Source organism: Scylla paramamosain, chromosome 27 (genome assembly GCF_035594125.1).
Source record: "Scylla paramamosain isolate STU-SP2022 chromosome 27, ASM3559412v1, whole genome shotgun sequence".
NCBI classification, from domain to species: domain Eukaryota; kingdom Metazoa; phylum Arthropoda; class Malacostraca; order Decapoda; family Portunidae; genus Scylla; species Scylla paramamosain.
Window position 1 is genome coordinate 17,466,651 of NC_087177.1, and position 27,086 is coordinate 17,493,736.

A 27,086-nucleotide genomic window follows, 5' to 3' on the forward strand; every position below is an offset into this window, starting at 1 on the left:
ACCCCAAACAAGAGAGCCAGGACAAACTGCAGCAACTGCCAGCACGGGATGACGTAGCGTATCTCATGGGAAAGCACACTTCAGCAGAAAAGTTATTTGCCAAAGTAAAATGCCATGTGTTGTAAATACGAGGAAGTAAAAACGGATCTTCATGGTATTACAAAATGGGAAGAAAAATAATAATGAAAAGTAATGAAGAAAAAGCTTTGGGAGTAATGATTCAGTACACACTATCACCTGAAAGACACATAAACAGAATATTTGGCTTTACAGCATGTTAACAAACATTAAGGTGGTGTTTAACTATTTAGGTAGAGAAATGATGAAGAAAATTATAACAAGCATGAATCGTCCTAAATTGGAATACGCAGCAGTAGTTTGGGCTCAAAAGAGAAAAAAAGACATATGGAAACCAGAAAGAATACAGAGGATAGCGATAGAGATGGTACCAGAATTGAAAGACATAAGCTATGAAGAAAGACTTGAAGAGATGGGGTTACCAACTCTACAAGAGACAAGAGAAAAAGGAGACCTGATAACAGTGTACAAATTAGTAAACAGTATAGAAAAAATAGACAGAAATAACTTGGTACCACAGATTAAGGAGGGAGAGAGACGGACAAGTGGGCATGGGAAGAAAATAAAGAAAAGTGGAAGTTCGAGTGACATCAAGAAATACATCTTCCCATATAGAACTAATGAAATCTGGAATGATTTAATGGAAGAGGTGGTTGCGGCAAACAGTGTACACATGTTTAAGGAGAAATCGGATAAATATGGTTATGGAGACAGGACAAAATGAGCTTTGGCTCATGCCCTGTACAATACAACTAGGTAAATACACATACACACATAAAGATGTTGTTGTATTATGTAAGACAAAATGGAGAAATTAATGGTGAACTTCTGACATTGGTGATGATAAATATGATTTATGAATGAGAAATAGAAGTGACAAGGGAGGAGGTGGAGTGATCATTCTGATTAAAAGATGTGTGAAAGTGGAGAAGATAATAAAAAGTGAAGATGAGTCTGAAATTCTACAAGTGATAATTAGAAGTAGAAATGGAAGGATAATGAATTATGTAGGAGTGTATGTGCCACCTATGACCAATGCTTGGTGAAAAGAAGAGCATGAAGAGATGTTGGTAGATGTGTTAAGGGGTCTTGAAAATATAGTGATGGAAAATAGTGATATAGTTATTGTTGGTGATTTTAATTGTAAGGAGATAAATTGGGAGACATTGACAACTACTGGAAGTGAAAACTCATGGAGCAATAGACTGTTAAACTGGGCAGTGGAGAACTTCATGACACAGTGGGTTGATTGTGATACAAGATCTAGTGGAAGAGATAAACCATCAAGACTTGATTTAATGTTTACCAAGGACATGGAAATTATTGAAACTGTATACTATGATAGCCCTCTAGGTAAAAGTGATCATGTGTTGATGGAATTTATTTGAAAAATAAAAATATAATCATTGATGAAAATTATAAGATTTAAATATAGTAAAGCTGATTTTGAAAAATTAAGAAAGTACTTTGTTGCTGTGGACTAAAAAGACTGAACATGCAGATGTTCAGGAAAATGGGATGAATTTATAATGATATATAATACTGCTTTGGAGAAATTTGTACCTAGAGGAGGAGCAAGATGTAGAAAGGTTAAGGAATGGTTCAGTACAAAATGCAAAAAGGCTAGAAATTGTAAGTTAAATGTTTGGAATAGATGGAAGAAAAGGAAAACTGAGTGCAGATGGGAGGAATGTATTGATGCTACAAATGAATATGTTGAGGTAATAAGAATGGAGAGAAGAAACTGTGAAAAAAGATTATAATAGAAAAGTGTATAAATGAACCAGAACTATTCTTTTAGACAAATGAAGATGAAGAGGAGAGAAGGTGTATCAAGACCGAAAGTTGAAGGAAAAGTCTATGAGGATGCACAGGACATGGCAGAGGTTATGAACAAAAGTTTCAGATCAGTATTTACTGTGGAAGGGGAGTTTGATGCTGGAAGGAATAAACTGGTGAGGAAAATACTAAGTACAGACCCAGTCAGTTATGATGAAATACAAGATAATGGAAGACCTTGATGTAAATAAAGCAGCAAGTCCAAATGGAGTATCGAACCAGATATTGAAAGAATGCAGAGAACAATTGGCGGATAAAATTCACAGTACGGTGCTGACATCATTGTTGCAGGGAAGAGTACCAAAAGATTGGAAGAGAGTAAATATTACACCTATATTCAGAGGAGGAAATAAGAAAAACCCACTAAATTATAGACCAGTGTCATTGACTAGTGTTATTGGAAAACTTTGTGAAGGAACAATAAAGGAAAGATAGATGGAACATTTGGAAAGAGATAAAGTTTTTGGTAAATTGTCATTTTTGGATTCAGAAGGGGAAGATGATGCTCCATGAATTTATTGTCCTTTTATTAAAGGGTAATCAATATTGTGCAAGAGAGAGACAGATGGGTAGATGGTGTCTACTTAGACTCAAGGAAGGGTTTTGGTAAAGAACCACACTGAAGATTGCTATGGAAGATAAAAAATTATGGAAGAATTGGAGGAAGACTGCTGGAGTGGATGGAGGATCATCTGGATGATAGAGAGATGAGAACTGTAATACAAGACCAAAATTCATCTTGGCTGAAAATAACTAGTGGTGTCCCACAGGGGTCAGTGTTGGACCAATAATGTTTTTAATATATGTAAATGACATAAATGAAGAAATAGACAGGTACATGAACTTATTTGTGGATGATCCTCAGCTGATGAGAAGGATGGAAAATGTAAATGACTGTATGATACTGCAAGATGATTTAAATAGGATAAATAGATGGAGTAAATCTTGGCAAATGGAATTCATTTTAAGTAAATGTAAAGTAGTGGAGTTTGGTAAGAGTAAAAAAAGAATCTAATATCATTATGAGATAAAAGGTGTGGAGTTAAAGAAATCAAAAGAAGAAATGGATTTGGGAGTAACAGTTACTGAAAATTTGACTACAGACAGACATATTCATAAAATTCCTGGAGAGATGATGAATTTGTTAAAAAAAGTAAGAATGGCATTCTCATTATTGGATGAAGGAATGATAAAAAGTTGTTGATTTTCATGATAAGACCAAGATTGGAATATGCAGCAGTAGTGTGGTCTCCTCATACAAGGAAGAATATTATAAAATTGGAAAGAGTACACAGAGCAGTCACTAAGATGGTTTCAAAGTTGAGTAATTTGACCTATGAAGAGTGATTAAGGATGTTGGAAATTCCTATCCTTGAAAATAGGAGAGAGAGAGATTTAATAAACATCTATAGAAGGATAAATGGTATGGAAAATGTGGACAAAGAATTTTTATAAATTTAAACACAGAGAAAGGGGACACAGTATGAAGTTGAAGAAAGTTAACTGTAGAAGAGACATCAAAAAGTATAGTTTTCCTCACAAAAGTGTGAACAAATGGAATGAACTCAGTGAAGACGTTGTCAATGCTGAAACTGTCCATGCCTTTAAGACCAAACTGGATAGATATAGGGATGGAATACTATGAGATTACTCCCCTCCCATAAACCACAACTAGGTAAATGATCTAATAAAAGAAACAAAGGCAAAAAACGAGAACAGAACAGAAGAAGAGAAAAAAAAGTTCTATTGGAAGGTAAAAGATGAGAGGCTCAGGAAGTGGTATCTGGCAAAAGAAGAATAGAAAATGTAAATAATGTATGGAAAAATAAAAAGTGGAGTGGTATATACAAATATAATTGGTTTAATATCAACATTGTGAGAATTGAATAATTATATTAAGATAAAGCAGCCCGACATCATGGGTATTACTGAAGTTAAACTAAATGAGACAACAGAAAATATAAGAATTATAATAGTAATTATAATGTGTGGATAAAACATAGAAATAATAAGAAAGGGGGAGGAGTCATGTTACAAAGAAGAGTATAACAGTAGAAGAGGTTGAAATAGGAGAAGGAATGGCAGAAGTAATTAGAATTCAAGCAAAAAAGGAAAGGAGAAGGAAGAAGAGATTTTGCAGTGGCTTATGTACTCCCAAAGACGAATGCATGGACACCAGAGGATCATAAATTATTTTTAAGAGATACTAGTAACTGTTTGGAGAGAATACTGGCAGAATAATAATATAACACTTATGGGTGACTTTAATTGCAAGGAGGTATGTTGGGAAGAGTGGACCACGGACGGGGGAGAAGAGTCATAGGGATATATGCTTCTAAATTTAATAATGACAAATACTATGACCTAATGGATTGGAGAAAATACAAGATTTGAGGGTAATGAAGAGGCATCAAGGCTAGACTTGTTGTTTACAAAGGAAATAGACATCATTGAAGGAATAAATTATCAGTGCCCACTAGGTAAAAGTGACCATCTGTTAATTGAATTCAGTATAGGCAGTGTTCCAATAGAAAATTTGAATTAAATTTACAAGAATGGGAGATATAATTACAGGAAAGCAGATTTTATCAGGTTGAGGGAATATTTTGCAGAGGCTAAATGGGAACAACTGTTCACAGCAAGCAGTACGTAGGAAAAGTGGGACATATTCATGAAAATTTATAATGAAAGGATCAGTAGATATGTACCGAAGATCAAAACGAAGTGAAAAAGAAAAAAGACTGGTTTAATACGAGATGTATAACAGCAAGAAAAGAAAAAGAAGCAGCATGGAATAGATGGAGAAAAAAAGGAGGAAGTGAGAAATGGGAAGATTTCAAGAAAGTAAGAAATGAATATATCAGAATCCTGAGAGATGAAGAAAGGAATTATGAGAAAGATATAGTTAACAAATGTAAAGATGAGCCGAAGTTATTCTTCAGATATGTGAATGGGAAGATGAAAAACAGGCAAACAATAGATAAATTAATGAAAGATGACATTACATATGAAGGTACACAGTTATAAGCGGAATTAATGAATAATTGCTTCCAGTCAGTATTTACCAAAGAAAGCAAATTTGAAGGAGAAAGAGCATGGTACAGAGACAATGTGATGAGAGAGATACAGGTTGACATGAGTGAAATTAAGAAGATTATGAAAGATTTGGATATAAGTAAGGCTCAAGGACCAGATGGAGTGTCCAACTGGATACTTAAGGAATGTTGTGAACAACTGGCAGAAGGTATACACAGTACCATAGTATGTTCTTTTAAGGAAGGAAAAATTTCTGTAGACTGGAAGAGAGCCAATATTATGCCCATTTTTAAAGAAAGTAATAAAGATCCATTGAATTACAGACCAGTGTAGCAGAAAGAATAGTTTAAAACGGATGGAATATTTAGAAGAAACACATACATTGACTGACAGACAATTTGGTTTCAGAAGTGGAAGATCTTGTGTCATGAATTTAGTAAGCTTTTATAGTAGAGCAATTGATATAATTCAAGAGAGAGAGGATTGGGCAGACTGTGTTTATTTAGACCTAAAAAGCATTTGATAAGGTACCACACCAGAGACTGCTGTGGAAAATTCAAAATATAGGGAGTTTGCAAGAAAACACACTGAATTGGATTACAGACTTCTTGAGGGATAGAGAAATAAGAACAGTAATAAAGGGAGAAAAATCAGAATGGTGTAGAGTTACAAGTGGAGTACCACAGGGGACAGTCTTAGCCCCCGTAATGTTTCTTATGTATGTCAGTGATATGGTGGATGAGGTTGACAGTTACATAAGTCTGTTTTCAGATGATGCAAAATTATTGAAAAGAGTGGAAAACAATATGGATTGCGAAATATTACAGAAAGACCTAAATAAGATATATAAATGGAGTAAGAAATGGGAAATGGAATTGAATGCAAATAAATGCTAGGTGATGGAATTAGGAAAAAGCAAAAGAAGATTGACAAGTTCCTACACCATGGGAGAAGTGGAAATTAAGAAACCAAAGAAGAAAAAGACTTGGGAATTACAGTAAGTGATAATTTATCACCAAAAAACATGTAAACAAAATAGTTGTGGAAACCTATGAATTTCTAAGAATGATGAAAGGGGCATTTGCTTACATGGATGAAGAGATGATGAAAAAGTTGATGGAATATGTGATTCGACCAAAACTGGAATATGCCACAATTGTTTGGTCACCCCATAATAAAAAGGAAATAAGGAAAATATAAAGGATCCACAGAGCTGCAACCAAATTGGTACCAGGTTTGAGAGATTTAACCTTTGAAGAAAGATTAAGGAAACTGAAGCTTCCATCATTACAAGAGAGAAGAGAAAGAGGAGACCTGATTGCTATATACAGAGCTTTAAAGGGTAAGGATCAAGTTGACAAAGAAGACTCATTTGTGTGCGACTCAAGAGATACAAGAGGACATGGAGTGAAATTAAAGAAAACAGCAAGTAGAAGAAATGTCAAGAAATATGGTTTCCCAAATAGAAGCATAGAAATATGGAACAACTTAGATGAAACAGTGGTACAAGCAAAAAATATTCATGAATTTAAAGTTAAGCTGGATGCTTATAGATATGGAGACAGGACAGCATGAGCATAGCTCTTTTCCTGTAAAACACAACTAGGTAAATACAACTAGGTAAATACACACACTCTCTCTCTCTCTCTCTCTCTCTCTCTCTCTCTCTCTCTCTCTCTCTCTCTCTCTCTCTCTCTCTCTCTCTCTCTCTCACACACACACACACACACACACACACACACACACACACACACACACACACACACACACACACACACACACACACAGGATTTTAGATATGATGATACTTTACAGCCACAGCACTGCATCATACAAGATGTGAGGACAAAATACACACACTTTTAGGGATTTTGGTGAAACTTTCACTGTTACCTTAGACATATCAAAAGCTTTTGATAGAGTCTGGCACAAAGCATTGATTTCCAAACTACCCTCTTTCTGTTTCTATCTTTCTCTCTAACTTCATATTAAGTTTCCTCTCTGACCGTTCTATTGCTGCTATCATAGACAGTAACTGTTCTTCTCTAATGTCTATTAACAGTAATGTTCAGTGCCTCAAAAACTCAATTCCTCCATCTATCAGTTCATCACAACCTTCCAGACAACTATCCCCAATTCTTCAATGATATTCAACTGTCCCATCCTCTTCTACATTGAACACCCTTGGTCTGTCCTTTACTTATAATCTAAACTGGAAACCTCACATCTCATCTCTAGCTAAAGCAGCTTCTATGAAGTTAGGCATTCTGTGATAATCTAAACTGGAAACTTCACATATCATCTCTAGCTAAAGCAGCTTCTATGAAGTTAGATGTTTTGTGTCATCTCTACCTGTTTTTCTAACCCCCCCCACCCTCCGGCTGCTAACTTAGTACAGGGGCCTTATTTGTTCATATATGGAGTATGCTGCACATGTATACCACTCTGCCAGACAGGGTGGAATCAGAAGCTTTTCATTTTATCAACTCTTCTCTAACTGACTGTCTTTAGCCTCTTTCTCATTGCCACAGTATTGCATCTCTTGCTATCTTCTACTGGTATTTTCATGTTAACTGCTCTTCTGATTTCCTAACTACATGCCTCCCCTCCTTCTGTGGCTTCACTGCACAAGACTTTCTTCTTTCTCTCACCCTCATTCTGTCCACCTCTCTAATGCAAGAGTTAACCAGTAATCTCAATCATTCATTCTTTTCTCTGGGAAACTCTGGAACTCCCTGCCTGCTTTTATATTTCCTCCTTCCTGTAACTTCAACTCTTTGAAGAGGGAGGTTTCAAGACACTTATTTTTTTCAAATTTTCTATTTGACATCTCTTTGGGATTGGCACTAAATGGGCCTTTCTTTGTTGCCTTTGGCCAGTATCCCTCAAATAAAAAAAGAAAACACACACGCCCTACAATTTTCTTCAACTAAATTTTATGATGAAACATGGTAAAAATTTTTTCCACAAAACATTCTTATAAAATAAGGGTGTATCTTATGCAGAGGTGTGTCTAACAAGCTGGAAAATATGGTATATGAAAACATTCATTCCTGACTTCTCAAAATATTCTTTTTTACTGTTAGTGACAAGTGTTACATATACAAAACAAAATTGAAGGCTGTAATGTGGCTCAAAAATAAAATTGTACATTTATGTACTTAACACTTCCCTTAGAGGTACTAAACACTTCCCTTAGAGGTACATATATATACATACTAAACACTGTATGGGTTAACTAAACTGTCCTACACTCTCCTCGACCTGGTTGGGCACTAATATCAGATAATTCCTACATGTGTGAAATTCCACTCAGTAACGACACTAGGACAAAACTTTGGTTCTTGAACTTAATTCATTCCTGAATGTTGTTCAGAATCTGAGATGTTCGAAAACCAAAACTATTTTCCCTTAGAAATCAATGTAAAATGGATTAATCCGTTCCCAGACACCAGTCTACACTGTCTTAGCAACTTATGATAGATGCTCCCACAGCCAAGATGGCTGCTTCACAACATCTCCAGCTCACTAATTATTTAGAAAGGATGTACTGAATGAACTTAGTGACACAGAACTCATCAGAAAATACTGTTTAGATGGATCTAGTGAGGGAAGCTGTACAGAGGGACACAGAGAGGAGCAACTCACTTACTGCCAAAATGAAGTTGATCATAACACTTAGTCATCTTGCTGCTGGGAAAAGCTACTGGAAAACTGCAGTTGCACAGTAGTGATGGCATTGGGCATCATTGAGAGAGCCACGGGTAGCTTGTGATTATTCCTGAGTGCTGAAAACTGTTTGCATCAATGCTTTTCAACAAAATCACTTTTACCTTATTTTAAAGAATGAATTACTGTCCTACACTTTGTATCTCTTCTCCAAATATACAAAAATGAAGTAAATATACATAAAAACTATAAAATAGTAATAAACGGCAGCTTTTGCTATGTCTTTTAATATTTGAAATCAAGTAACTTTGTTCTAGAACCGAATTGTGCTGCCACAATCAAAGTAATAAAAGTTCAAAATTTTGTTTGAAAACCAATTTGTTCAAAAAGGGAGACGTTTGGTAACAGAGATTCCACTGTACAAGGAAGAGAGTGTTGTGGAGTGGGAGATTTTCAGGGAAGACTAACACAAATTATATTATTGCCTCATCCCAAAACTGTTATACAATACCTCATTCTGAAATACACTGAAATTGTGCAGTAAAATAGCACCACATCATTAGTTATATCCAGTTCAACCCTTTCAGTTCCTGAAGCAAGTGATTTTAAGCTATGTTTACCTTTACAAAGGGTGTCACCATGCACTGCCTTGAATACTTCCCTCATTATTTGCAAATGAGAAAAGAAAGTCTCTGAAGGGAGATTCAGTTGATCTCTATCAACTAATTTTCTTCATGTCTTTCTGTGTGTGTTACATCTGCTTGCCTTTTTGCCCTAAATGAGAGTATTTCAAATTTTTTTTTTTTTATACTAATTAGCTGCCTATATAGCAAAGTGATTGTTCCTCTATCATTGTATCAGCCTTGTATTTCTTGATATTCATGCATTCTGTCAGGCATACAATCTTGTTTTTTTTTTTTTTTAATATAAAATTCCAAGTCCTTGAACATAACACTTGTAAGACACATCTCCACTGCCAGATTACATTTATCATAACTTATCTGACTGTGCTGGTAAACTTGACTTCACATACAGTCATGGCACCCATCTTTACTTTCTTAGGGAACCTTGTCTTTTTGTAGATGTCCAACACTTCAGGAAGTAAACACCTCATGCAGGGAAACCACAGAACACCTGAGTTTTGATCTCTAAAATTTCTGATCGGGACAGAGCAAACTTAGTAATGTTCAATGCCCCAAAAACTCAATTCCTCCATCTATCAACTTGACACAATCTTCCAGGTAACTATCCCCTCTTCTTCAGTGATGCTCAACTGTCCTCTTCTACACTAAACATCCTCAGTCTGTCCTTTTCTTATAATCCAAACTGAAAACTTCACATCTCATCTTTAGTTAAAACAGCTTCTCTGAGTTGTTTCTGCTAGTTTTTCTCATTCCCCCAAGCTCTTACAGAGGTCTTATCTGTTCATGTATGAAGTATGCTTCACATGTATTAGGGGTTCCATGCATACCACTACTTTAGGGTAGAATCAAAAGTTTTTTGTCTTATCAACCTCTCTTTTCTAACTGACTGTCTTCAGCCTCTTTTGTATCACTTCAGTGTTGCATCTCTTACTATCTTCTATCACTATTTTCACGCTAACTGTTCTTCTGATCTTGCTAACTGGATGCCTTCCCTCCTCCCATGGTCTCACTACACAAGGCTTTCTTCTTTCCCACTTCCCTATTCTGTCAACCTGGTGCTGCTTGTGGTTCCTTCCATTTGCCAAGAGTCATCTCATGTGTACCCACTTTGCCTGTGCCATGTCATGCCAGTTTTTTTGTTGAGGCAGATGTCAGCGATTTCTCTGGTTTCTCTCAAGGAAACACCAGTGTGTTTTGTTTTGATGACATGGTGTGCAGCTTGTCTTTGAAATTTAGGAGTGTACTTACCAAATGGGGGAGCAGTGTAGAAGGCAATACGAGTATTATCTTGGCTGAACATGATTTGTAGCTACATTCATCACCCAAAAAGATGACAAAATTCTCAGTTGGTGTCAGCATCTTTGCACCATTCAGCTAGTTTGATCCAGTTTCATGGAAGAGCAGATCATTGACTTGGCAACTCAATGCAGAGGGTGGCCTTGGGTACACTCACACATTAATGGTTTTAGTATAGATTTTACAGTTAACTGATAAGGAGATGTTGTATGTGGATTACTGACTTGACTTCTGCAAGTTGTTGTTACATGTCTTTTCATTTCACCTACCAGTGGCCACTAAATTGGCCATTACTTGTGACAAAATATATCTCAGCTCTCAATTTGAGTTGCCAAGTCAGATATTATTAGTGGTCTGCTCTTTCATGCAATCAGATCAAACTACTTGAATGATGTGTGGATACTGCCACCAATTGAGAATGTTGTCATCTTTTTTGGGACTGCCTGTATACATTGTGGTGTTAGTTTATCTTGTTATTATAAACTTAAGGATATCATTAATCTATTCAAGTGGTAGTAGTTGTATATTTGTGAGAGATAATTTTCTGTTAATGGATTTTTTATTTCTTTAGCAGTAATAGATGTTAATATTCATGAACCTTATTTGCAGGGACAATATATTTGCTGGCTTGCAGATCAAACTACAAAAACTGGAAGATGTACCTGCACCAAGTCATGTGGAAAGTGACAACATGAGTGTTACTTCAGTGAGTCAGCAAAGCTGGTCAGGGACCAAGGCTGATAAGAGGAAAAAGAGACATCAAGAACTTTTGGAAAGTAAGATATAATGAAAGTGCTATCATACTACAGTAAAAGTCTATCCATTTACTCAGTGATCCAATTATGTATAGTATCTTAAATATTTTTTAAAGTAATATTCAGTTGTTTGGTATCTGATTATCCACTGCAAGGCTAGTCTTCTGCAGTCCAAAGTAATGGACTTTTACTGTATGTAGCCTCCAATCAAATTCTGAGGTGGGCAGAGATATTTTGGGCATGTTTCCTTTCATACTGTAGCCCCTTCGCATAGCAGAGAATAAGTATAGGAATTAAGTTGAGAAGTTCTGACCTTGCAACCTAGGAGGAAAAGACTAGGACTTCTGTTCTCCAATGAGTGTGTCATCTAAAGTCCCTTTCAGGTGATGCCACTAGTGGCTACCACTATTTTTCATATGTTGTTTTCCCCCTCTATCACAGGCATCTGGTCTCCTCAAAATCTGGTGTAACACTGAAAAATTATGGATTTTGATGACAGTGGCATCACTTGGTGGCTTCATGTGAAATGTCCCACTTGAAACAATGCCCAGCAGTAAGTGGCAGCCACTGCAAGTAACACCATTGATTGTGAGGGCACGCCACAGTCAGTGTTGTGGTAGCCTTGTATAAAAGGTTCTGTTTCAAACTGTTGGAGATAATTAGTTGTAGACACTGGTGATTTTGTGTGAAAGGGGCCTTTAAAGGAGCAGATAGTCATCTGTCATTGTCATGCCTTCCTTTGTGTGTGTGTGTGTGTGTGTGTGTGTGTGTGTGTGTGTTAACACTCATGATTTTTTTTTTTTTCCCACATAAAAGGGTACTGGCATTGGCAGCAAAAAAGTTATATAAATAAAATCCCCTTTAAAGTGTTGTCCCTGAGAAGAAGGGCCAAAAATGTTATTTAAAGTTGGAGAAATGTCTTGAGAAATAGGTCATAGGAAGGGAGAAATACAGAAGGCAGGAAGTTCCACCTTCAGTGAAGTTAGGCATTCTGAGTCATCTCTGCCAGCTTTTCTCTCCCTCCAGTTGCTAACTCTTATATACTTCACATGTATGGGGCTTCCACTCACACTGCTCTTCTGTATAGGATGGAATCATAAGCATTATGTCTTATCAGTTCCTTTCCTCTAAAACGATTGTCTTAAGCCTCTTTCTGATCACCGCAATGTTTTAAGCCTCTCTCTCATCACCGCAGTGTTGCATCTGTTGCTGTTTTCTTCCTCTATTGTCATGCTGACCACTCTTCTTGTAGCCACCAATGATGGCTAGTTGGGTTAACTAAGGCCGCCCATTCATACTTGCTTCCTTTATTATGGAAGAGGTGAAGAACCTGTCAATAGTACAGTAATACAGGTCAGTTATGCATTAACATATTGGCTTTTCTCATTTGTAAAGATATTACTTTTGTCACTTACATATAATGTTTATCTTCTGGGGTATGTAATTACTTACACTACAACATATATATAATTAACAAATATATAATTAATGTTGCTTCCACTGTTATCACTGCACTGGTCTTTCTGATGATCCTTTCTCACTGGTTGTGTATGGAGGCATCACAGGACATTGTTATTTTCATCTCATGCCCCTGTTGACTCACACTGGCATATTTATGTTGAGGGACCCCAGGTGACCCAGCTTACCCCAACAGTACCCCAGGTGGACAGCTTATTGCTAGGGCTTATAATAATAATAATAATAATAATAATAATAATAATAATAATAATATCAGGTTTATTTATCAAGAGGCAGCAGACAATACAGTGATAGTTGCTGAAGGGGTCTTGATTTACATGGAAATAAAAGTTAAAAACAATACATATATACTAGGTTAAAATATTTAAACTATTAAAATCAACTTAAAGTAAAAAGTTTACCAGGGTAAAACACTTTAGAGAAAGAATATAGTGTCCATGTATTTTTGTGCCAGTTATGTCTACTTGTTGGCCAGGCGAATCACATAGGGGATGGTGGAGTTCCTGTACCTTTCTGTGCAGCACCTGACAGGCGGTAACCTGGCATTGTGCCTGGTCTGATACCGTGATGGTGCTCGCTGGGGGAGAAGCTGCAAGTGGTCATTTTCTTTCATTTTCTCCCCAAAACTGAGGGTAAGTTGACCTCTCCTGTCCTCCAGGGAAGGCAGGCCGAATGTGGTAAGCGTGGCTGTGTAGCTGTTGTAGCTGCCTCCGAGGATGATACGACACACCCGCTTCTGCACACGTTCCAGGGTGGTTCGTTGTGCGGTTGTAAGGCTGGAATGCCACACCGGGCACGCGTACTCCAGCACGGGTCATATGCGCTGGCAGTATAGCTGCACTAGTTGTTGCTGTGTTGCTCCAAACGATCTCGCTTTGAATAGCATGAAGAATAGCTTGGAAGCCTTCTTGACAATGTGGTCGACGTGGTCTTGCCAGGTCAAGTTGGAGTTCATGACTAGTCCGACTACTTTGGCTATGTCGATGCAGGGGATGGGGTTGGCGTCGAGATGCACATCTGGAAATGCCACACCCTGCTGCAAGAGGTTGATATTTATCAGTTGACATTTATTTGGGTTGGGTATTAATTTGAGTTGTTGGCACTGTTCATTATGGGCTTATATGAGTGAGGATGAGTCACTATAACTTACTTGCACTAATGCAAGTACACTTCTGATCTTGCTAACTGCATGACTTCCCTCTTCCTGCAGCTTCACTGCATTAAACTATTTTCTTTCACCCCTATTTTGTCCATCTCTAATGCAAGAGTTTATTTTTAGCCTCTGCATTTTGTATTGAACATTCTTTACCCTTTCTACATCTTGCTCTTTTGTTATGTCTTGTAGTATTTGAAATCAAGTAACTTTGTTCAAAACCGAAGTATGGTATGGCAACCAAAGCAATTACGAGTTAAATTAAAAAAAAAAAACAAGTTGTTTGGAGGGTGATATTAGGTATGCAAGATTCCACTGCATATATATATATATATATATATATATATATATATATATATATATATATATATATATATATATATATATATATATATATATATATATATATATATATATATATATATATTGTTGTATATTGTTGTGGGGCTGGGGTTGCATTGGCAATGCTGTGATTGAGTAGTGAAGATAGAGTGCACCACTGATGTTAAGGAATGAGTGTGGTGACCTTGAAATCAAGCAGTTGCAGGAGAGGTGATTGGTTGTGAGAGATGTAGTGTGCTGGCCAATCATGGGAGACCAAAACTGATATAAGTTGTGCTGGCAGCCCTGTAAGGGCAGAAATTGCCCGTTTCTCCCAGACGCTGCCCCCATGGTGAACAGAGACAGAAGAGGTACTTGTTTCTCCCAGATGCAACTACTGTGCTGATCAGAGACAGAGAAAGTGTCTGTCTCTTCCAGACACCACCTCTGTGCTGACCAGAAACAGAGAAAATACCGGCTTCTTGACCATGCCCCTCCCATGCTGTTCCACCCCCGAGACTCACTGTGAGATTACACGCACTGCTGTTGCCTGGAACAGTGGCTGCCAGAGACTGAGGTGTGTGCGAGTCTCTGTGCTTCCTGACAATACATAACGTATTTCCTGCTATATATGATGCACTTTTTTCTCCCCCCATTAAAAATTTTCAAAAATCACCCTGTGTCTTACACCTTGATGGTGAGATTTGGGTAGGCCTATGGGTTATGGTTATTAGTACTAGAGTAACACCTAAGCACCACCGTTTGACCCCAGAATTACTATAAACTCCAGAACTTCTATAAACCTAAATAATGCTAAAACATAAAAGCCAATTGCTGTAACTCTGAAACACAGTGGTAATAAAATTTGTGGTAAATTTATTAAGGTAAAGAATAGCTTTACGCTGAAGTCATAGCCATAATCTGTATGAAGAAAGTGGCCTTAACTGGTTACACTTTGTGCCCTTACCATGAAACACAGCTGCGTGCGCAACCTTAACATGCGCAGGGAGTGTTCTGTTTATCATTTCAAGTTGACAGCTGCTCGGAGTAGGGGCACTGTAACTCTTCAGCCAATAGTAGAACATTTTGGAAACAGAAAGGCAGAAAGCATCATAGTCACAACTGTTCAGCAATAGTTATGATCACTGATAAACTGATATGATATTTTCTGCTCTGAGCTGCAACTTGGACCAAATCCTGATTGAGGGGTGGGCTATGAAGTTCAGGGAAAAGTGGGGCTCATTTTATTTTTTTCTAAATATTCTCTGCCAAATTATAGGTGTGTCATATACTCTGGTGCGTCTTATATGGCGTATGAAATGTGGTTTATATATATATATATATATATATATATATATATATATATATATATATATATATATATATATATATATATATATATATATATATATATACAGTGGAACTTCAGTTTTTGAACGCAATTAATTCCTGAATGCTGTTCGAAATCCGAAATGTTCAGAAGCCGAAACTATTTTCCCTAAAGGAATCAATGTAAAATAGATTAATCTGTTCCTAGACACCTGTCCACTATGTCTTGGCAAGTAATGACTGATGCATCTACTGCTAAAATGGCTGCTCCACAACATCTCCAGCTTAGAAATCGTTTATCCAGAGGGGATGTATTGAATGAACTTAGTGACACAGAACTCGTCAGAATTTATTGTTTAGACTGTGCAGGTATTCTCTTTGTCACTGATTAAATGAGTGAATCCTTACAAAGTGACACAGAGAGGACCAACCCATTCACTATCAAAATGAGGGTTACTCCTGAGTTCTGAACCTTATTTGTTTACATCGAGGTTCTACAATGGGATCACATTTTAATTTATTTCATTCAAAGATTAAATTACTGTCTTACCCACTGTGTCTCCCTTCCAAATATATAAAAACAAAGGAAATATTTATAGAAACTATTAATTATGGCAGCTTTTGCTACGTCTTTTAGTATTTGAAATCAGGTAACTGTTTGAAAACTGAATTATGGTATGGCAACCAAGGCAATTTTGAGTAAAAAATTTTGTTTGAAAACTGATATGTTCAGAAAGGGAGGGATTCAGTAACCAAGGTTCCACTGTGTATACATATATATCTATATACATACTGTAGAGTACACAACAATGCACAGTCATTATAACATACAGCTGCAATAATGTACTGAAATTTGAATCAGTTTTTAGACGGAATAATGAAACAAAACTGGCATAAAGAACTTGTCACTGGTGTGATCACTGTAATCTTAATAAAAATTTAATCAGAATAATGAACTAAAACTAGCAAGATAAACTTGCCATTCATGCAGGCACTGAAATTTTAATAAAAATTTAATAGGAATAACAGTATATACTTTGCAAGATTAACTCACCAAATGTGTGAACCTCTGCTCACCTATCCAGCTCCTGTCCCTTCCTCATTTTTTTTTTTTTCCTTTCCTCTCCCTTCTTTCATTGTGTCTCATACTTCTCTCCCTGTCACCTCCCCTTCCTCTTATCTGTCAGAAATAAGGGACAAGGGAGTGACTCTCTCTCTCTCTCTCTCTCTCTCTCTCTCTCTCTCTCTCTCTCTCTCTCTCTCTCTCTCTCTCTCTCTCTCTCTCTCTCTCTCTCTCTCTCTCTCTCTCTCTCTCTCTCTCTCTCTCTCTCTCTCATTTTCTTCACTGACATACAAAAATTTAATCTATCATTTGCTAACTATTTCCTATAAGGCTTTGATTGCATAGATTGTACACAAAAAATTATTACTTAATTCCACGTGGTGCCACTGGAGTAAATAGTGAGCCGGGAAGGAAAGGAAGGAGGCGGAGGACCACTCAGGCAAGCAGCTCCCACAACACACAACTTACACATTAATTTCTTGCAAAATAAAGCAAAACACAACATATGTGTATAGAGTATTTTTAACTTAGAATTACTTGAACTATCATATTCTGAAGTAAATATCTTAACCACTTTGCTCCAGATGCTTAAAAAATGTGTGTTGCTCATATATGGTATAAGCACGCGAGCGGTAACTTATCTAATTTCTAATACTATGATTTCTCTCTCTCTCTCTCTCTCTCTCTCTCTCTCTCTCTCTCTCTCTCTCTCTCTCTCTCTCTCTCTCTCTCTCTCTCTCTCTCTCTCTCTCTCTCTCTCTCTCTCTCTCTATCCACACACACACACACACACACACACACACACACACACACACACACACACACACACACACACACACACACACACACAAGTGGAAAGAAAAGAAATTAAAAGACTACTGGAAGAGCTAGTTACTAGGAAGGCGATGGGACCAGACGAAGTAAATGGATGGATATTGAAAGAATGTAGAGAGGAATTGGAAGAACCAACATGGGAGATAATTAACAGTTCTTTGAAGGAGGGAAAAGTACCAAAGGAATGGAAGAGAGCAAATATAGTACTGTTATACAAAGGAGGTAATAAAATGGAACCACTGAATTACAGACCAGTCTCACTCACGAGTATTGTAAGTAAACTCTGTGAAATAGTCATTAAAAACAGATGGGTGCAATATCTTGAACAAGAAAATATAATAACAGAAAAACAATTCGGTTTCAGGAAAGAGAGATCTTGCGTAACAAACTTACTGAGCTTTTATACAAGAGTAATAGATAAACTACAAGAGAGAGATGGTTGGGTTGATGCAGTCTATTTAGATCTGAAAAAAGCTTTTGATACAGTTCCACATAAAAGTCTCGTATGGAAACTGGAACATCAAGGAGGGCTAAAAGGAAAAATACTTAAGTGGATGAAGGATTATCTCCAAGGTAGGGAAATGAGCACAGTAATCAGAGATAATAAATCAAGTTGGTGCGAAGTAACAAGCGGAGTACCACAAGGGTCTGTGTTGGCACCTATAATGTTTCAGGTCTATATAAATTATATGACTGTGGGTTTAAATAGCTACATTAACATGTTTGCAGATGATGCAAAATTGATGAATGATGAGGATTGTGAGGAACTACAGAGGGATATTGATAGAATTTATGAATGGAGTAAACGATGGAAATTAGAATTCAATATAAAAAAGTGCCATGTAATGGAGATGGGAAGAAGTAAAAGGAGACCTTCATGGGAGTATAAGATGGGAGGAATCACAATACCAAAGAGCAAAGAAGAAAAAGACTTGGGAGTAATAATTCAAGACACGCTATCACCAGAAAACACATCAATGGAATATTTGGCTCTACATATAATTTGCTAGCAAATATCAGGGTGGCATTTAATTACCTAGACAAAGAAATGATGAAGAAAATCATAACACACATGATACGCCCCAAACTGGAATACGCAACAGTGGTATGGTCTCCACACAAGAAGAAAGATATAAGGAAATTGGAAAGAATACAAAGAACAGCTACGAAAATGATACCTGAATTGGAAGACCTAAGTTACAAGGAAAGACTGGAAGAAATTGGATTACCAACACTGCAAGAAAGAAGGGAAAGAGGAGACCTGATAACAATGTTCAAATTAGTAAATGGCATGGAGAAGATAGACAGAGATGACCTAGTTGTAAAAGTGGAGGAAGGAGATAGACGTACAAGGGGACATATGAAGAAATTAAAGAAGAGTCATTGTTTGGGAGATATTAAGAAATACAGCTTTCCGCATCGAACGGTTGAAATATGGAATAACTTAAAAGAAGAGGTGGTTGCGGCAAAGAGTGTGCACATGTTTAAAGAGAAATTGGACAAATTCGGGTATGGAGACAGGACTAATTGAGCTTTGTTCTCAGACCCTGTACTATACAACTAGGTAAATACACACACACACACACACACAGAGAGAGAGAGAGAGAGAGAGAGAGAGAGAGAGAGAGAGAGGAGGATAAGAGGGCAATGAATGAACAAAGGAATGGGGAACTTTATTCCCCCTAACATTCTCCCTTCCATGGTGGAGGGGATATAGGATGAAGAGAAGGATAGGGGAATATGGAAGATAAGAGAAGGACCATAGGGGGGAAAACTGTGATGTAAGGCTCTGCAGTGAGACTTCCTCATTCTGGATAGAGGGTGGAGCATGTGGTATAGCTCATTTACATGGCTGGTGGGAACAGGAAGGGTGGGAAGAGCAATAGAACCTTGAGGACATAATACAGAGTCTGTCAAGACAAGTCAAGCTAGGATACGGGATTGCTCAACAACAACTAAAATAGAATCCAACCATGATGCCTATGTAGGAGTTATAATATATTCCATTGGTGTTTCATGACACCTACATAGGTGTTATCATATTGAAGGGGTTATCTTGTGGGACACCTTGTATTTGCAGTGATATCTCAGATTTAGTAGTGGAAATGTGCCCATTTTGATGTAATTTTTAAAAAATTGTGCATTTTTATACTATTTTCTAGTTCCCTAGAGCCAATTAATTTTTTTCTCATAGGTTCTTGAGTCGCTATAACATACATTCACCATAACGAATGCTACATTGGAACAAATTAAGTTCATTGTTGTGTACCCTACTGTGTATATATATATATATATATATATATATATATATATATATATATATATATATATATATATATATATATATATATATATATATATATATATATACAGTGAAACCTCGGTTTTCGAACTTAATTCAAAATTTGAAATGTTTGAAAACTGAAACTAGTTTCCCCATAAGAACCAATGTAAAATAGATTGATCCATTCGCAGACACCCGTCCACCATATCTTAGCAGGTAATGACTGACACTCCTACTTCTAAGATGGCAGCTCCACAACATCTCCAGCTTGGAAATTTTTTGTCCAGAAAGGATGTACGTTCATATCTCAGTACTACGGACCTTGCTTTAAAGGATTTCAGAAGCAGCAGACAAACTGTGGAGCAGCCTACTCAATTTGAAAGTCCCATGTGCTATGGATGGAGTTGTGGCAACACTGGACATGAGCTGTGTGTTGCAGGCGGTCAGTTTGTTTACATCTGTACACGTGTAACTCATTGTTCCATGTTTTTTTTTTTTTTTACTTTTTATGTGTTGTGTTTGAATTATCATAATTTTCTATAACCATGCCTTTTGGAGGGAAAGTAAAAAGAGGCAGCCAGCGAGTGACCTTGATGCAATGCTCTCTCTCTCTCTCTCTCTCTCTCTCTCTCTCTCTCTCTCTCTCTCTCTCTCTCTCTCTCTCTCTCTCTCTCTCTCTCTCTCTCTCTCTCTCTCTCTCTCTCTCTCTCTCTCTCTCTCTCTCTCTCTCTCTCTCTCTCTCTCTCTCTCTCTTTCTCAGATAAGTTAACAAAGAGAATGGGCCAGAGAGGGTAGGAGATAGGCAGCAGCCAGTCAAGAGTTAGCTGCACATAATGTCACTGCAGAGGATGCAATTAGCCTCTGTGGGAGAAAAACTTTACCACCTTTAAAAAATATACTGTTGACTGCAGTTCAGGCAACTCTCCAGCATTTTAAGACCCAAGATGTTCATAAAATAAAGCAAGCATTTGATAATTTTGAAACATGTCATAGTTTGCGAACAGTTAGTTCATAAAATAAAATGAGTGTTCGATAGCCTTAAAGGGGTCGTCATGCCCAAATTTTGGTAAACAGAGGTTCGTTATATTGAGAGTTTACTGTATTTAATAATTCTGAAACATGCAATAATTTGTAAACAGTTAGTTCATAGAATAAAATGAGTGTTTGATAGCCTCAAAGGGATCATTATACCCAAAATACAGTAAACAGAGGTTCATTATATTGAGTTTACTGTATTCAAAAACATGTAACAAAAATATTGGGCTTGTTTTTTGGGGGGCTGGAACAGATTAATGGCATTTCATTTAATTTCAATGGGGAAAATTTATTTGATATATGAGCAAATTAGGCTACCGTATTTACTGATGTATTAGATGCACTTCTGCATAAGATGCACCTCTATTTTATAAGAATGTTTTGTGGAAAAGAAATGTTATTATGTTTCATCAAAAAGTTATGAAAAAAAAAATGTTGTGTGTGTGTGTGTGTGTGTGTGTAAGAGGGCCACAGGCCCATTTTTAATAAAAAGAAAGGCTCACTTAATGCCAGTTCCCATAAAGATGTCAGATAGAATAATAAAAAAAAAAAAAACAGGATAAGTGCCTTGAAACTTTCCTCTTGAAAGAGTTCAAGTCATAGGAAGGAGGAAATACAAAAGCAGGCAGAGAGTTCTAGACTTTAATAGAGAAAGGGATGAATGATTGAGAATGTTGGTTAACTCTTACATTAGAGAGGTGGACAGAATAAGGATGAGAGAAAGGAGAAAGTCTTGTACAGCCAGGCCACAGGAAGAGGAGAGGTTTGCAGTTAGCAAGATCAGAAGGGCAGTTAGCATGAAAATAGCAGTAGAGTCCCCATCTGGTTAGGGGACCACAAATGTCCCCAGGTCGGACTGCTCTTCTGTTATCGACTTTAAATGTCTTGACACCCCCCTCAACTTTTCTTCATTAATTTCTGCAGCATTTGTGGTCTTAGATCTAATTTTCAATTTGTAGAATACCACCTCTCCTCCACTAAACCTCATCTTCTTTTTCTCACTGAAACACAGGTGTCTGAGGCAACTGACAGTAGCCCCTTTCTGTTCCCTCCTACTTTCTCTATCCTCATTTTCAATCCAAAGCTGGATGTTGTGCTTATGTGCACAATGAATTAACCTGCTCTCATGCCCACACTCTTGAATCTTCTGAGTTTTTCACCATCTGGCTATGATGACAGAGTCTCACTCTCAAACTAAATTTATCTGTGCTGTATACCTCTCACCTAACTCATCTGACTATAGGAAATTCTTTGACTACGTAACTTCCAAAGTGGAACACATTCTGACTCTCTTCCCTTTTGCGAAGAGACTTCTTGGAGACTTCAATGTTCGCCACCAGCTTTGGCTTTGCTCTCCCTTCACTGACCATCCTGGTGAACTAGCCTTCAACTTTACTATCCTCCGTGACCTAGAGCAGTTGGTGCAACACCCTTCTCGTATCCCTGACTGTCTTGGAGACGCACCCAACATTCTTGACCTTTTCCTAACCTCTGATCCTTCTGCTTATGCTGTTGCCCTCACTTTTCTGTTGGGCTCCTCCAATCACAATCTCATATCTGTATCTTGTGTTATCACTCTGATTCCTCCTCAGGATCCCCCTAAGCAGAGGTGTTTTTGGCATTTTGCCTCTGCTAGTTGGGGGGGCCTGAGGAGTTATTTTGCAGATTTTTCTTAGAATGACTACTGCTTCCGTGTCAGAGACCCATCTCTATGTGCCGAGCACATAACAGAGGCAGTAGTGTCTGGCATGGAAGTGTACATTCTTCACTCCTTTTCTCAACCTAAATCTTCCAAACCTTGGTTTAGCACAGCTTGTTCTCGTGCTATACATGATAGAGAGGTTGCCCACAAAAGGTACTTAGGCCTTCCATCACCAGAATCTCATGTGCTTCATATTTCTGCCCAGAACCATGCCAAATCTGTTCTCCAGCTAGCCATAAAGTCCTTCATTAATAGAAAGTGTCAAAATCTTTCAGATCTAACTCCCCTCATGACTTCTGGCATCTATCCAAAAACATCTCCAATAACACTGATTCTTCTTCTTTTCCTTCTTTATTTCAACCAGATGACATCATTGCTATCATATCTATCTCTAAAGCTGAACTCTGCTAAAAACGCTACTGTGGACGATTTAGGGCTTGCTCTTCCCTCTCCTCCACCCACTGACTATTTCAGGCAACCTATTAATATTCTTCCCAATGGTGTTTTCCATGCCTTAGCTGGCCTAAACCCTCGGAAAGTTTATGGACCTGATGGGGTCCCCCTTATTTTTTTCCAAAACTGCTCTTCTGTGCCTGCACCTTGCCTAGTCAAACTCTTTCAGCTTTGTCTGTCAACATCTACCTTTCCTTCTTGCTGTAAGTTTGCCTACATTCAGCCTGTTCCTAAAAGGGTGACTGTTCTAATCCCTCAAACTACCTTGATATTGCTTTAATTTCCTGCTTATCTAAAGTTTCTTAATCTATCCTCAACAGGAAGATTCTTAAAAATCTATCACTTCACAACCTTCTATCTGATCACCAATATGGGTTTCGTCAAGGCCACTCTACTTGTGATCTGCTGGCTTTCCTTACTGAGTCTTTATCATCCTCTTTAGAGATTTTGGTGAAACTTTTGCTGTTGCCTTAGACATATCAAAAGCATTTGATAGAGTCTGGAACAAAGCTTTGATTTCCAAGCTACCCTCCTACGGCTTCTATCCTTCTCTCTGTAACTTCATCTCAAGTCTCCTTTATGACTGTTCTGTTGCTGTTGTGGTAAATGGTCACTGTTCTCCTAAATCTATTAATAGTGGTATTCCTCAGAGTTCTGTCCTGTCACCCACTCTCTTCCTATTATTCATCAATGATCTTCTAAACCAAACTTCTTGTTCTATCCACTTTTACGCTGATGATACCACCTACATTTTTCCACATCTTTTCATAGATGTCCAATCCTTCAGGAAGTAAACAGTTCACACAGGGAAACCACAGAACATCTGACTTATGATCTCTCAAAGATTTCTCATTGGGGCAGAGCAAACTTGGTATTGTTCAATGCCTCAAAAACTCAATTCCTCCATCTATCAACTCAACACAACTTCCCAGATAACTATCTCCTTTTCTTCAGTGACACTCAACTTTTCCCCTCTTCTGCATTGAACATCCTTGGTCTGTCCTTTTCTTATAGTCTAAACTGGAAACTTTACATCTCATCTTTAGCTTAAACCGCTTCTATGAAGTTAGACGTTGTGAGATGCCTCTGCCAGTTTTTCTCACCTACCCAGCTGCTAACTCTGTACAAGGGCCTTATCCATCCATCCATGTATGGAGTATACTTCACGTATCCGGGGGGTTCCACTCATACCTCTCTTTTTAGACAGGGTGGAATCAAAAGCTTTTCATCTCATCAAGTCCTCTAACTGACTGTCTTCAGCCCCTTTCTCATTGCCACAATGTTGCATCTCTAGCTATATTCTACTGGTATTTTCATGCTAGCTGCTTTCCTGATCTTGTTAACTGTATGCCTCCCCTCCTGCAGCCTCACTGCATAAGACTTTCTTCTTTCTCTCACCCCTATTTTGACCACCTCTTTAATGCAAGTGTTCACCAGTATTCTCAATCATTCATCCCTTTCTCTGGTAAACTGGAACTCGCTGCCTGCTTCTGTATTTCCACCTTCCTATGTCTTAAAAATTCCTTCAAGAGGGAAGTTTCATGATACTTATCCTTCAATTTTTGACTACCACTTCGGACCCTTTTTGGGTCCAGGCATCTCATTGGGCTTTTATTTTATTGGATTCTTGTTGCCCTTGGCTGGTGTCCCTCCTATATAAAAAAAAAAAAAAGATAGCAAGAGCTGCAACATTGCTGTGATAAGAGAAAGGCTGCAGACAGTCAGAGGAGAGGAGTTGATGAGATGAAAAGTTTTTGATTCCACCCTGTCTAAAACAGCGTGAGTGGAAGCCCTTACCCCTCATACACATGTAGCAAACATCATATGTAGACAAATAAATCTCCTGTGCAGAGATAGTGGCTGAAGTTGGGAGGGAGGGTTGAAAAAAATTCTGTCATTGAAGATGACATAGAACACATAACTTCATAGAAGCTGTTTTAACTCGAGATGAGATTCAAAATTTTCAGTTTAGATTATAAGTAAAGGACAAACCGAGGATGTTCAATGTAGAAGAGCAGGGCAGTTGTGTCATTGAATAAGAGGGGATAGATATTTGGAAGGTTATGTCAAGGTGATAGATGGAGGAATTGAGTTTCTTTGAGGCATTGAACAATACTAAGTTTGCTCTGCCCTAATCAGAAATTTTAGAGAAATCAGAAGTCAGGAGTTCTGTGGCTTCCCTACATGAGCTATTTACTTCCTGAAGGGTTGAACTTGTAGAAAAAGATTTGGAAAAATGCAGGGTGGTATCATCAGTGTAGGAGTGGGCAGGACAAGAAGTTTGGTTTAGATGATCATTGATGAGTAACAGAAAGAGAGTGGGTGCCAAAATTCCTAAAAGTGTGTGTGTTTTGTCCTTACATCTTGTGTGATTCAGCACTGTAACTGTGCAGTACTACCATCACATCTAAAACTGTGTGTGTGTGTGTGTGTGTGTGTGTGTGTGTGTGTGTGTGTGTGTGTGTGTGTGTGTGTGTGTGTGTGTATTTAACTAGTTTTACCTAGTTGTGGTTTACAGGAGGGGAGTAATCTCATAGTATCCCATCTCTATATCTATCTAGTTTGGTCTTAAAAGCACTTGACAACATCTTCACTAAATTCATTCCATTTGTTCACACTTCTGTAAGGAAAAACTATACTTTTGATGTCTTTTCTACAGTTAACTTTCTTCAACTTCTTACTGTGTCCCCTTGTACTGTGTGTGTCTAAATTTATAAAACATTCTTTGTCCACATTTTCCATACCATTTATTATCCTATAGATGTTTATTAAATCTCCCCTTTCTCTCCTATTTCAAGAGTAAGAATTTCCAACATTCTTAATCTCTCTTCATAGGTTGAATTACCCAACTCCGGAACCATCTTAGTGACTGCTCTTTGTACTCTCCAATTTTATAATATTCTTCCTTTTATAAGGAGACCACACCACTGCCACATATTCCAATCTTGGTCATATCTTGGAAATCAACAACTTTTTTATCATTCCTTCATCCAAATATGAGAATGCCATTCTTACTCTTATTAACAGATTCATCATCTCCAGTAATTTTATCAATGTGTCTGTCAGGAGTCAAATTCTCAATAACTGTTACTCTCAAATCCATTTTTTCTTTTGATTTCTTTAACTTTACACCATCCATCTCATAATGATACTGTATTCTTTTTTTATTCTTACCAAACTCCATTACTTTACATTTACTTAAATTGAATTCTTTTGCCAAGATTTACTCCATCTGTTTATCTTATTTAAATCATCTTGCAGTACCATACAGTCATTTACATTTTCTATCTTTCTCATCAGCTTAGCATCATCTGCAAATATGTTCCTATAGCTATCTATTTCTTCATTCATGTCATTTACATGTATCACAAACATTATTGGTCCCCAACACTCATCCCTGTGGAACACCACTAGTTATTTTCAGCCAAGATGAATTTTGGTCTTGTATTACAATTCTCATCTTTCTATCATCCTGATAATCTTCCATCCACTCCAACAGTCTTCCTCCAATTCTTCCATAATTTTTTTTATCTTCCATAGCAATCTTTGGTGTGGTACTTTGTCAAAAGCCTTCTTCAAGTCTAAGTAGGCACTATCCACCCATCCATCTCTCTCTTGCACAATATCAATTACCCTTGAAGAAAAGAACAATAAATTCGTGGAGCATGATTGTGTGTGTATGTGTGTTTCTCTCTCTCTCTCTCTCTCTCTCTCTCTCTCTCTCTCTCTCTCTCTCTCTCTCTCTCTCTCTCTCTCTCTCTCTCTCTCTCTCTCTCTCTCTCTCTCTCTCTCTCTCTCTCTCTCTCTCTCTCTCTCTCTCTGTGTGTGTGTGTGTGTGTGTGTGTGTGTGTGTGTTTAGTTGTATAATAAAGGGTTCGAGCAGGGCTCGTAGTGTCCTGTCTCCACATCTATATTTATCCAGCATTTCCTTAAATTTATGTACATTTGGTGCTGTAACACTCTCCTCATTTAGACCATTCCAGATATCCACAGTTCTTTGTGAAAGACTGTACTTCTTGATGCTCCTCAAACACTGACCCTTTCTAATCTTCTTTGAATGTCCTCTCGTCCATCCAGCTTCATCTTCCTCCAGCAACACAAGAACCTGCTTGTCTA

General features: G+C 37.6%; 2 protein-coding genes across 3 annotated transcripts in view; one reads left to right on the top strand and one right to left on the bottom strand.

Moving 5' to 3' along the window:
- LOC135114417 (uncharacterized) overlaps positions 1 to 27,086 on the top strand; it is a 92,459-nt gene that overhangs the window by 46,010 nt on the left and 19,363 nt on the right. Inside the window, exon 5 of the mRNA XM_064030320.1 lies at positions 11,172 to 11,338. Coding sequence (XP_063886390.1) covers positions 11,172 to 11,338 — 167 coding nt within the window. The remainder of the gene's footprint in view (positions 1 to 11,171; positions 11,339 to 27,086) is intronic.
- The window catches only part of LOC135114296 (uncharacterized), a 165,274-nt gene continuing 151,228 nt past the window's right edge, over positions 13,041 to 27,086 (bottom strand). For both annotated transcript variants that reach the window (XR_010275483.1, XM_064030195.1), the window contains one exon: positions 13,041 to 13,832. The gene's annotated coding sequence lies outside the window, so the exon portion shown is untranslated. The remainder of the gene's footprint in view (positions 13,833 to 27,086) is intronic.